This window comes from Pelodiscus sinensis, chromosome 13, assembly GCF_052426305.1.
Source record: "Pelodiscus sinensis isolate ZL-2025 chromosome 13, ASM5242630v1, whole genome shotgun sequence".
Lineage (NCBI taxonomy): Eukaryota > Metazoa > Chordata > Testudines > Trionychidae > Pelodiscus > Pelodiscus sinensis.
The window spans coordinates 12539616-12552533 of NC_143064.1; the positions used below are offsets into that span (position 1 = coordinate 12539616).

Sequence of the window (12918 nt, forward strand, 5' to 3'; positions counted from 1 at the left end):
TGTGAAAGAGACACCATGAGATCATGGGTAGGAAATGTTGATCTAAAATAGTAGATCCCTAAAATCAGTAAATGATTGTAGTATCAAATAGGGATGTCAGTGGTGAACCAGCGGCCTGGCCACGCTGGAGCAGCTCCCCACCTCATTTAAGCAGCTAACCAGTTAAACGTAACGTTTAACCGGTTTACTGATCAAACGGGATTTTACCTACCTAGTATCAAATGCTGATTAAAAGACAGTAAACAGTGGAAACTCCGGAAGAAAATTAGAAAGAAGCAGACTAAGATTAAAGCAGGCACTTCTGCTCATGAGCCACCTAGATGATGCTTTCCAAATGTGAAACTGTCTTATTCTTTGTTTCATGCCATCTGTAGTTATACCTAACGTCTGGGGATGTGTTTTGTTTTCAAATTTTATGGTGGAATAAGTGATTCCCTATCTTTTGAGAGAAATTAAGGAACTCTTTCACTATGTGTTAGCAGCGCTTATAAAATCCAGTTGCTCGTGGTGATAAAAAGCAGTTCCACCCGTAGAGACGCAGAGCTTTCCTTTAAAACCCAAATGGAGTTTCTAGTCCTGGACAAGGGTGGAATTTTGGCAGGGTAAGGCAGGCAGGAGCCATGCACTCCGGGGACGTGGCTTGCTTTTCATCCCGTCTCCCGGACACTAAGGGAATGAGGGCAAAGTGCTTACCAGCTAGGAGTGAGAGGCAAGCATGGAATGCAAGCACTTTCCCGTCACTCCCTTAGCGTCCGGAGAATGGGATCAAAAGCAAGCCGCGTCCCAAAGCACAGGGCTGCTGCCCCCGCTACCCTGCCATAATTCCGCCCTTTGGTCCTGATGTCTGTCAAGGTAACCTTTCACCTTTAGCCAAGGATGCAGAGTTGTCTTCAGTCTTCAGACAGACCATTCTAATGCTGCTGCTGCTTATGGCTTTCCAATGCTGTAATCAAGTGGAAGTGGAAAACTGAATCTCGTCAGTTTTCACTGCTGCTGCTGTGGGCTCCTATGGAATACAGGGTCCCTGGTGAATTTCCCTGCTCCTTAGGGAAAGCTAAGAGCAGTAGTGGAAGCTGGTATTGAATTTTTGACTGAGGGAGGAGAAACCTGGAGCAGAGGTAGGTTAGTGGAGACCACTAGTAGCTGAGCAGCAGCCAGGGAGCTGTGGGTCATAGATAGTGGGTTGGGAGAGGTGAGGGAAAGGGGCCTTCCCCGTCCAGTGGCCAGAAGAGTTTGGGGACTTGAGATTGATCAGATGCTTCTTAGTGGGGATCTACAAAATATGGTGCCTGCAAACAAATGACACCTTGGTGGGAATCCCACAGCTTTGATGCAGGAGAGGGGTGTGGCTTCTTGCCTGAGGATATTCCCAGATGTTAAGGCCGTTGCCTTCATTTGTCCTGGTAAATATTTCACACTCGGGCTATGTCTACACTCGCGGCTTCTTGCGCAAGTAATATGCAAATGAGCCTAAGCGTGGAATATCGCCGAGCCTCATTTGCATACCTAATGAGCCACCATTTTTTTCAGAAGAGGCTCTTGCGCAAGAAGGAGCGTCTACACTGCCCCTCCTTGCTCAAGAAAAACCCTCTTGCACAATGCCGTTACACCTATTATTTGACAGGAAGAACAGCGTTGTGCAAGAGGGTTTTTCTTGTGCAAAAAGGGGGCAGTGTAGACGCTCCTTCTTGCGCAAGAGCCTCTTCTGAAAAAATGGTGGCTCATTCGGTATGCAAATGAGGCTCGGCAATATTCCATGCTTAGCCTCATTTGCATATTACTCGCGCAAGAAGCCGCGAGTGTAGACATAGCCTCGGTGTGGGTGGATGAGTGGATATGGAGGGAGAGAGAGAGAGAACATACAGTGGAGACGAAGAACGCACTGTGGGAATGATGGTAGTGGAGTGAGAGAGAGAACAGGGGACACAGACAATGTAACTAAGGCAGGAGTGGATACTCTGATACTTCATAAGTGGGGAGGGAGCAGAATGAAGCTAGGAGGAGACAGGCCTCTCTCCCATTGAGAGCAGTGGGGTCAAGATTTTACTCAAGATGTCTAACAAAAGCAAGTGAGCTATAGCAAACTAAACTTGGTAAGCCACTTTCCATGTCACAGGCTACAGGTTGATTCCCCCTGTAGTAAACAACGCTCAGCCATTGCGTTCCTTTATTTGGCAGGGACAGCACCCTGAGCTATTTGCATAGCTAAATATTTTCCACTAATGCTAAACAGATGCTTTAGAATTCTTGTTCTCATGAGGGTTCCTTTCCATACATCTGTCAGTTCCCCATTGTCATAGCAGATGTGAAAATACAATTAACTCTTTGGGGGACTTGAGTTTCTGGACTCCCACCACTAAAAACCATCTCAAAGAGCTGTACTTGGGTCTACGTTCAAAGTGATGTATTTTGGATAATTTTTCCTCAGTAATAGTTTTCTTAATAGAAAGAGTCTGTACATTTTACTGTACAGACTAGACAAGGTAAAACTTCCTTTCAGAAGACAATGTTTGTCTTTGCTTCTTAGAGCTGGCAACACAACTCCCTGTTCTTAGTAGTCAGGGATTAAGATCATAGCAAACGTTAATGACAGAGAAATAGCAAAGAGATAAGATATGGGGGAAGCCTTAAAATTAGTGAAAGCTGAGCTGGTCTCATGGGGTATGTCTACACTACCCCGCTAGTTCGAACTCATTCCATGAGGAGTAACAGTAGTTCGAACTAGGAAGCCTAGTTCGAACTACCTAGTTCGTGCCGTGTGTAGCCGCGCGGCACGGCGTTCGAACCAGCCGGGATTTAAAAATGGCGGCGCCCGGCTTATGCAAATGAAGCCTGGGAAATTCAAATCCCGGGCTTCATTTGCAATTGCGGTATGCCTACATTACCCTCCTATTTCGAAATAGGAGGGTAGTGTAGACATACCCATGGAGAGCAAGAGGAAAAAATTTCAAAATTTTCCTTTTCCACATGAGAGAGTCTTTTAAGATCCTAAGTTACCTTGAAAGTTCCCGTGTACCTATGTCATTTTTGAAAATCAGACTTGGGACTTTTGAAAAATCTACCCCCAGTCAAAAATGAGACAGAAAATTTAGGAATAGGAAGAGAAAAACAGACAGGAAAAATGAAAAGAGATCACTCTCCAAAGAGTCTAATTAGTGGTGGGCATTTTAGCTGGATAGGCAGGGAGTAGGGCGAAAGATATGGGTGCAGCGTTGCAATGGGCAGGGCGGAAGGTGTGATACTGAATGCTGAAATGAGCTTCATACAGGGATGGATAGGGAAGGGTTGCACCTAGGGCCATGGTTTTGCAGGGAAAACAGATCAGATGGGGTGGCCTGCCTGGGATGGAGCAGAGGAAGGTGTTTGAAGATGGCTTTGTCTACACAAACACTTAGTTCACAGCAGGCTGTGCAGTAAACTTATCCCATGCTGGCCTGTCCTAGGCAGTGTGCAGTGACACTTAGTTAATGAGTTTGTATCAGCTGCTCTTACACAGAAGACTAGATCAGAAGGCAGGAATGGACTCTTCGTGTGCTTCAGCAGGTTTTGCCTGGGCAGCTGGAGGGTGGGACGTTAGTGCAGAACAGATTCAAACCCCAGCTTGCTTCAGACTGTGTAGACAAAATGCCACGATGCAGCTGCCTGCGACTAAGAAAGGAGGGGGAAGCTGTGCCCTTTTGAATATGAGTCTGCACAGGGTGGCTAGGAGAAGGTCAGGGACTGTCCGAGGTGGGAAGCTGAATAGCGAGGGGAATTCGGGAGCCATCAGCATGGACAATGATAATTGAAACAACACCAGGTAGGGGCAAAAGCAGAGGGCCCAAGGGACACAGCGCAGCAGAGCACAAGAGGTGTTGCTGACAGTGATGTAGAGGAGTAGAAGAATCAGGAGAGAATTTGAAGATGGAGCAGAGGAATGGGGTGTGAATGTGCCACGCCGTCTCTGGCATGGAGGATGAGATTGCTCTGAGCCTTTGCTGGGAGGAAGCTGCTACAGGTTGAACCTCTCTAGTCTGGCAGCCTCGGGACCTGACCGATGCCGAACCAGAGAATTTGCCGGACGAGAGGAGGTCAATATTGTCTAGCAGCACCACCAACACTGCCACTGGTAATTGGCCTCTTATTTAAAGGTAAACTAGAGCTAAATAACAGCACAGAACACTGAGAGCCAGAACTGGTGGCTGTAAACAAACTTCATGGGATTGCAGGAAACTTGGCCACACCCATGATAAGTGGACACCTGGCTAAAATCATGCTCGACCACAGATGTTGCTGGACCGAGAGTGCCATACTAGAGAGATTCAACCTGTACTTGCTTCAAGAGCAGTTTCAATAGATTGCAGAGCAGCCAGATGAGAACTGGAAGAGAAAGCAAAATAAAAGCAGCAGGAACAGGTATATTTGCAAGCACAAATGCTGCAGTCAATGTCCCCCTTCCTCCTCCATATGAAAATGTGTCCCATGAAAGTGCTAACCTTAATTTGAATCTCACTTAGCTGGAGAATGGCAGTGGCAAATCGTAGTGTCTGAGTCTCGTTGTGTCCCTTCTCTTTCAGGCCTTTCTTGAAGCAGCAACGAATGTATTTTGTATTTGCTTATATGGTGACGTCCATACCAACCTTGCTGGCAATAGTTCTCCTTATCTTCGTCAGCCTTTCCCCGGAGATTCTTTTAATAGTTTTTAAAAATGCAAAAAGGAAAACCCATCAGGTAAGTAATAAGTGAATATCCTCCCTTCCCTTGTTCCAGAGAGAAGCTTTTGTTCTTCTGAATACCTGACAAACTGAAGAATAGCCACACCATTTGCAGCTACTGACAGGCTCCCTCCATCTCATCATGTCATTCCTTCCATTACCAAAAAAGGCCAAAAGTGTTAACCAGAAGTATCACCCCGATATGCAGAAGCAGCTGTATTACAAATACCCCTTTTCATTCAGCATTTGATGCTCTGTTTGGAGTCAAACTGCTATCCCTTCGAGAAAGTATTTCTCGTAAACCACACTGGACTTAATTCTGCTCATTATCACTAGTCCAGCCCAATTATAGGTCTTAATTGACTGCCAAAACTTGCAGATTTGACACATTCAATCATCTAGATGTCTCAGAGTGGCAGCCATGTTAGTCTGTATCTTCAAAAACGGGTGGTCCTGTGGCACCTCAGAGACTAACCAAAATATATAGAATCATGAGCTTTCATGGGCAAAACCCACTTCTTGATAAGTTATTTTTAATCATCCAGAGCAGGGGTGAGCAATAATTTTTGCAGGAGGGCCACTTAACGAATTTTGGTATGTGGTCACAGGCTGGCTCCACTCATTCCACCCAGGAAGGGGCGGGGTCTGGGGAGGAAGGGGCGGGATATGGGGGACTAGCCTCGCCCCAGAGTGGTTGGGGCCAGATGCTTTAAATTAAAAACACAACGAAGGACTCGTGGCTTCCGGCCCTGTTGCCATTTTGTTGCCTGGCAGCTCCCCAGGGTTGCTTCAGCTATTTAAAGGGCTTGCACCTCCGGACCCTGCCAGGGTAGCACCACAGCTGGGAGCCATTTAAATAGGATCCTGCTACCTAAGCCACCGCCTGGAAATTTGGTGGCACAAGCGTCAGGGTATAAATAGAAAGCGGCCAGGTGCAGTCTGCGGGCCGGATCAAAGTGTTAGGTGGGCTGGTCTGGGCCCCGAGCCTCATCTTGCCCAGGCCTGATTTCTGTAGTGAGTTCTTGGGGATTTTTTGCTGAGTAAGATATCGGGGGGGGGGGGAGGGGAGAATTCATTATCTTTCCCATTCTCATTGTAAGGGTGGAATAGTGGATTTTTGCACCTGAGTTGCTACATTTCTCATAGTGAATTCCAGCGAGGAAGGGAAGCAATAGGTCCTTGCTTTACAGACGGGGAATGGAGACAAGATGGCCAATTGGCTTGTTGAGGGATCACACAGGAAGTTTGTTGTGGACCTAGGATTAAAACCCAGCTTTGCAGAGTTCCAGCCTAGAGAGGAACCCACCAGCTGGCCTCTTTCTTTTTCACTACCTAATGTCTCTTCAGGGGAGACACTGTGTTTTCCCGGGCATGGTGCCGTGTTTCCTGCAGGCCACGCTCACTCTGCTGTAAGACAGGGAGGAGGAGTGGGAGGGGCTGCTTATAAAATGGAAATTGTCTGCTGTGTAAGTGGTGGCAACTGTCTTTGAATGTTGGTGATAAACACCAGGATACCTTTGCTTGTTTCCTCAACATCAAAAGCCAGCGCAGCTGTGGTTAGAACATGCCTGGAAAATGGTGCATGTGAATGAAAAGGAAAAATTCATGTTCCCTGCTATGTGCTTCTCTGATTGAAAATATCCCTGCAACATCCCATCAGGCCTGTTAGCCCCATCCTCCTCCACCTTTACTAACACCTACTAATGCTTAGCTACTTTAGCCTCTCACTCTATTCCCCCTCTCCCAATATCTAATATATTTATTTTCACGGCATATTAGCAATTTTCGTTCAACCTTCTGTTTGCAGCACAGCTACAAGTAGCAGGTTACTAAGCAATCCGTTTGTGTCATTTTGAGATTGTAGTTTCTAGGCAAGGTGTGAACTGGGATGTGTAAGAATTGTAATCAAGCCATCAAGTGTTTTCAGTGACATTAAGTTTCATTGGAATTAGTGTTCAATGAAATTGTAAAATGATTTTCAAACACTGAGGCTGTGGAAGAAGAGCTTTTTCTGATGGCGGTCTGGAATCCTGTGTGACTTTACTATAAACTCTGTGCACTTCTTTCAGGCTAATTTTTTTCCTCTGTCCTGCATTTTGACCACAAAATGTTATTTAATTATCTCTAAAAAAAATCTAAGATGTTTTCTTACACCATTTGCTAGATTCCCTTGGCACAACATTGATAGCGCAGTTCAATCACTTCTGAAATAATAAAATCTGTCAAATCAAGTATTAGTGTTCAGTGTTACAAGCAATGAACGTTTTAGGAATCTTTGTATGTTTATCAGACAGGTCTCAACAACTTACCACGTCCGGTTTTGAACACTAGTATTGTTTTCCTCTTAGCTCTTTATTATGTTGGTTCTAAGAACATGAATGGGTCAGAACGAAAAAGAGACATCCAGTATCTGACTCTTCCTTAAAAGTTTATAAGGAAAGCAAACCAGCTTGGTAGGTAGTTGATGATGTCCAATTCTTAAGACTTTGAGTCACCATTTTAGAAAATTTATTTTGGGGTTTTTGTTTAAGATGCTAGAAATATAACAACCTAAGGACTTCTAGGAAGTCAGGCATGCCAGTTTATAAGGCAAAGAAAGGTTTGCTCTTAGCAATGGTGGTGAGAAATTTTCCTCAAGGTGGGAGAAGTATGGTATAATGAGTCTGGCGACTGAAAAATCATACAGGTCTAAAACATTATCTTATTGACTATAGTGGGAGCAGCTTTTGGGTCTTGTAGGAACAAGATGTTATCTAGTTGATCAGAAGTCGGTGCCAAAATGTTCTGGCTAGACTTTTGGGGGTTTGTTCCAGCTTTCCATTGTGTCCAAAAGTTAGTCGTTGAAAATACCTAGTAGGGATGTAAGCAACTACTCAAGTAGTCGACTACCCGATATAAGTTTAGGTTTATTGGATAGTCGAGTCACTACTCGATTACTTGCTTTTTTCCCACCTTGCTGCCTCTGTATCAGACCTGCCCTGGATCAGAGGCAGCAAGGGGGGAGCAGGAGCCGGTGCTGGGGGGGAGCTGGCTTAAAAGCTGGTTCCCCCCAGCACCATCTCCATAGTGCTGCCTGCTCCCCCTCCCCCCACTGCCTTTGCTTAGTCCCGCCACCCCCAGGACCTAACCTTCTGCAGTTTAAATGTAGGAACCAGGCTGCCTGCATACCCAGCTTTTACTCCATTTAAACTGCAGATCTGCAGCAGGGGTAGCAAGCCCCTCCCCCCTCGACTAATCCAGTAGTCAATGAAAATTCCATCAACTATTCAGTTAGCTAATTAATCGCTACTTAACATTCCTAATATCTAGACTGGTCTGGGTGAGAAAGGTGCGTGTTTGACCAATCGGTGTCTGGGCTGCTAGTTGATTTGGCTAGAACTTCCTCAGCAGGGCTGAAATTCTAACCCCTCTGGAGTCATTGGGAGTTCTGGTGTTGACTTCTTTTAGGTATGTATACACTGCACTGTAAGCCTGGGACTGCAGGATCTGGGACTATGGACAAAGTGTGTCCCAGCCTGTGCCTTAATCTACCAACTGCATTGTAAACCTGGGGTTACATTTGCTGGACCAGGTCCCATAGCTCTGCTGACACATCCATATGGCCCTCTGCAACTCTTCTGACTTGGATCTGTAGACATTGTGTCCACCCTGTAAAAATGACAGGGCTTGGACCCAAATCACACCAGGACTTGGACCATGAATCGTCAACATATGGTCCACGTGCTGGATCCGACCCCCCAAAGTGTCAGATCTGGCCTGACTCGATTCTCTGGGCTGCCAATGTCCCATAGCCCAGCACAACCCTCGGCCAGGCTCCCTGCCTGCTGGGCCAGCCTGTGCCTCTCTGCACAGTGTGCACCTCTTTGTGGGGGGCTCCTCATACTACCCCTCCCCAGCGCAAGCCACAAGCAGACTCCCCCATGGCACGCCGCATAGACGCACATGGCCCCAGCAGTTGGATGCTTTGAGCGGTGTGTGGAGCATGGCAGGCAGGGAGCCACCTAGATTAAGTGCCCCCCAGACAGAGCCTATCTCTGGCACCGCAGCTTCTTCCTGCCCCCCAACTCCCTGCCCCAGTCACAAACCAAGCCCTCTGCACCCCCATTCCTGCACCCCATCCTCTTCAAGACCCTGCACCCCAATCCCTTGCTCCAGGCCACAGCCCCCAGCTGTCCTAAGTCACAGCCCAAACCCCTGTGCCCAATTTCCCTCCCAGACCCCACACCTCCCTCTTGCACCCCATTCCCCTACCCCGGGCTCCTTTTTGCACCCAGCCTCCATCCCAGACCCCAAGCCCTCTCCATTGAAAAGTGCAGCCCTTGATCACTTACCAAAATTTTGGAGTGACCCCCTCCCCCCCCATCAAAAATTATACTCCACCTTGCTTGGACTCTGAGCCAGCCCCTTAGCAGGGTCATAGCACCTGGGCTGTGACTGGTTGCTGACCTGTGTCATGCAGATTTATGTGTGGCTGGCAGAGGACTTGGTCTCAAAGCCAAGTCAGGGCCCAGGGTTACAGTAGAGTGTAGACATCCCTAGTGGGGTCAGGATTTCTTTCCATGTGCTCACACAGACAAGTAAGAGACTTACCTTCCAACATGCTAGTGTGGTGGGGGTGGAAGTCTTACGCCCTGGCAGATTTGCTCTGGCTTTCGAATTGTTGAAGATTGTTGTGTGCATCGTGGAGAGACAGGAGGTTTGGCCACCCCAGTATGTATAAAAACACATGACGAGGGAGGGTTTCAAGATGTTATGTTTCAAGTAGCAATTCTGACATCGTAGTCAAGGGCTTCAGACCTGTGTCCATAGTTAGACGCCTAAGTAAGTGGCCAGCTTTTTTCAAAATGTCAAGATGCTGCAGCCTCCACTGACTTCAGTGGAAAATTTCAGACGAGGCCATTTATTTAGATGTCTACGCTTCCAGCGTGCTGACTGAAATTTCAAAAGCCTGAATGGCAACTGTATCTCCTCTTAGAAAGGGCAGGCAAAACCTTGACCCCACCAAAAACAATGTGATTTTTTGCCCTTGACTTCAGTGTGGCCGGGATTTCGTCCGGAGCGGTCCCATTTTGTAACATTTCTCTTCAGTGCACTGCGCGTCACTCGGCCTTTATTCGTTGATGTTTCTGTGTGCAAGTGTTTTGAAATGCAAAATGCATTCATGGTTTCTTTTGCTTTCTGCATTTCTCTCTCTGCTGCCATTTCCCACCTTGTGTGCTGTTGTGAACTAGGTAACGAAACGCCTTCCCTCCTCAGGAACATCCACTATCTTCATGCTCTCTCAAACTTCCAGCAATCACAGCTTTTCTTGGAATGAATAAGGTGATTTCCTTTCTTAATCAGTAAAAGTTTGCTTGTACTGCTGTGTTTTCTGTCTCTGAATGCATAACTGCAGATAACCTATGTTTTTAGATCTTCTTAGGCAATAAGCCAGTGTTTTTAAAGGCACCTTTTCATTTAAATGTATTTTGTCTCCCCCTTTCCCTTTGATGTTGCTGTCCTGTTGTTTAAAGCATCACAACCACTTGCTGCTCATCATCCTTGTTGCATGCATCCTGAAGCTGCTGCTATAATTTAATACAACCCCTAGGTGTGCGTGGTGCTTTACAGACAGACATAAGACGGGGTACACCCTCAGGGGACTTACAATCTGTATTTTGGACCAGATTGTCCACTAGTGTAAACAGATGCAACTCCATGGAAATCAATGCTGAGGATTTGGCCCTGTCTTTACGTACCCTCTTTTCCCCCTGTAGACTCTCTGTTTTTCAGGGCATTATTTCTTTGAAACTTTAAAACAACAATCTACATTATTTTTCACAGAGTTCCTGGTTACTCAATTTGTGTGCAAACAGTCCATCTCGTGCTTGTCCACCTCTGTAGTCTATCAGTAGCTTCTTCACCACATTTCTCTGGCTAACGACACAATGTTGACTCATGTAACTGTAAAGAATGTACTTTTCTATCTGTAAAAGCTATAAAGTTTCTGCAAAATAAACCAAGATTTTGTACCAGTTACACTGAGTACAATTTTCAATTGCACCTGCTGTCGGGGAGTGGGGTGGGGGGGGGGGAGAGAGGGAATGATAAGATACTTGAGCATTTTATGTGTGTTCTTAGTTGGTTCCATTTTCACCTTGCTGTGTTGCCACATACTTCCAGTGCTTCAACATATCCAGAAATGCTACTGCAGAGAGTGATGGATTCTTCCCCTCTTCTAGAAACTTCCAAACTTTGATGCCCAAAATTGGGCATCTAAATAAGCAGGGTGATCTTCAGAGTTGTGGTACACCCCACTCAAACTACCCAACTCTTTGGCACGCCGACTTGAAAAATTTGGCCAATATTTCATAATCTTGGCATTTATAAATTGTCTCTTGCTTAGTCTTTTTGATGATTTAACTTGAAGGTTTTTTACAAAATGATTTAAATATGTTTTTTTGTTATTGTTACACCACTGGATTGAAGAACATTTCTCATGTGCTTTAAGTATTTTTACCTCACTATTACAGAAAAAACTGAGCAATAGGAAGGAATCTGATTCATTGTCGTCCAGACCTTCTGTCAGACCTCTTCTTTTAAGAACCTTCTCAGACGAGTCTAATGTATAGTAACAGGTACCCTGTCCAAAAGAATTAGGATGGTTTTAAAGACACAGATTAACCAAATCTTCCAAAAATCAATTAAAATATAGTTCTTATGATTTTCTTAGCTGATGGTGTGGGGTCCTGTTCTTGCAACACACAAAGGTGCAATGGTTGGCATACATTTTAATCTTTGGAGTGACCTATATAACTCTTCACAACCTTGGTATATATGTCCAGATTGTTTAAAGCTGAAAGATTCCACTGTCTGTAAATTAGAATTTACAGTATAGTTAGCTTAAGCCAAGTTTATTTGCGTAATATTGAGGCTGAAAATACTCTCTGTAAATTATGTTAACAGGAATAATAAAAACTTAATACTGATATATTTGTAATGAAATGTCCACTTTCCTATGATTAAAATGATTCCATTATTGCATCTGGATCAATTCAAAAGTCATGGGCTTGGTTTTCTTGTAAGTGCATGCTTTTCTGTCTGAATTAAACAAGGAAATGTTAATGTATGTGAACAAAATTAAAACTAAACATGTGATGAATTTGTTTATATGTACAGTTCACTCATGTTTGTGTGTGTGTATGTGTATCTATATATGTCCACACACACGTACACACACGTGTAATATCTGTATATATAATATCATATCTGGCTTGTGAATGACCACACTGAGAATCAATCTGTATGCTTCTAGCTGTAGAAATAGAAAAAAGTGCCAAATTTCATTCACACTTAGAAGAAATATCACACCATCATGCAATCTTGGTGTCAGCACAGAGCTGCAGCTTTGCAACAAATGTTTTATTGGTTCTCCTGATGCATTTGTATCTAAATTTGTGTCAGGGAGTCAGTGAGACAAATAAAATCAGGGTTAAAAAGCCAAGTTTTCCAGGCGCTTGTCGGGCTAGTCTGGATTCCCAAGTACAGGTTGAACCTCTCTGGTCCGGCAACATCCATGATCCTGCATGATTTTAGTTAGGAGGATGACAATTTATGGGCATGGCCAAGTTTCTTGCAATCCCATAAAGTTTGTTTACAGCCACCAGTCCTGGCTCAGTGTTCTGTGCTGGTTTTTAGCTCAAATTTACCCCTAAATGTCTTCTAAGAGCCCAGTAAGTGTTTGTAATGCTGCTAGATAATATTGACCTCCCGGGATCTGGCAAATTCTCTGGTTTGGCACTGGTCAGGTCCTGAGGGTTCCAGACTAGAGAGGGTCAACCTGTATTGCCCCTGCTGCTCCTTAGTGTAGCAAGGGCTGCAGTTCTCCATACTAGCATGGACACTTAGATTGAGGGGGGTGCTTGTCATGAGTACAAGCCTGCTTACCTATAAGTCCGGTTTTATAAGCTAAAAACCGAGGGTGCTTCCCTTTATTCAGTGCTCTTATAGAATAAAAAAGTCACTTCCATCTATCTCCTAGGATTGTTCCTTACCCTTTTGTCCTGTAGGTGGCACTGCCTGCTCTTATTTTTAAGCAGCCTGATGCATTTGTCTCAGTTGCTGCAGTTAGTTTTTGCCTCTTTTGCTAGGCCAGGCACCCTAGACCTGCAAATAGGCCCAGCTCCTTGGACAGGGCTACTCAGTTGTGGGGCTTTCACACGTGATAGCCCTGGAGAGGCTGCTG

The 12918-nt window shown here is 45.2% G+C and overlaps 1 protein-coding gene across 8 annotated transcripts in view; it reads left to right on the forward strand.

The window, feature by feature from the left end:
* ATP11C (ATPase phospholipid transporting 11C (ATP11C blood group)) overlaps positions 1-12918 on the forward strand; it is a 146456-nt gene that overhangs the window by 125283 nt on the left and 8255 nt on the right. For 4 of the 8 annotated variants that reach the window (XM_089781818.1, XM_075941066.2, XM_075941061.2 and 1 more), the window contains 3 exons: positions 4557-4710; positions 9951-10016; positions 11207-11311. In XM_089781818.1, the coding sequence (XP_089637944.1) occupies positions 4557-4710; positions 9951-10016; positions 11207-11305 (319 nt within the window). In that variant the 3' untranslated portion in view covers positions 11306-11311. Of the gene's footprint in view, positions 1-4556; positions 4711-9925; positions 10017-11206; positions 11312-12918 lie in introns of those variants that run through there. The other 4 variants (XM_075941062.2, XM_075941063.2, XM_075941065.2 and 1 more) reach the window with 4 other exon arrangements.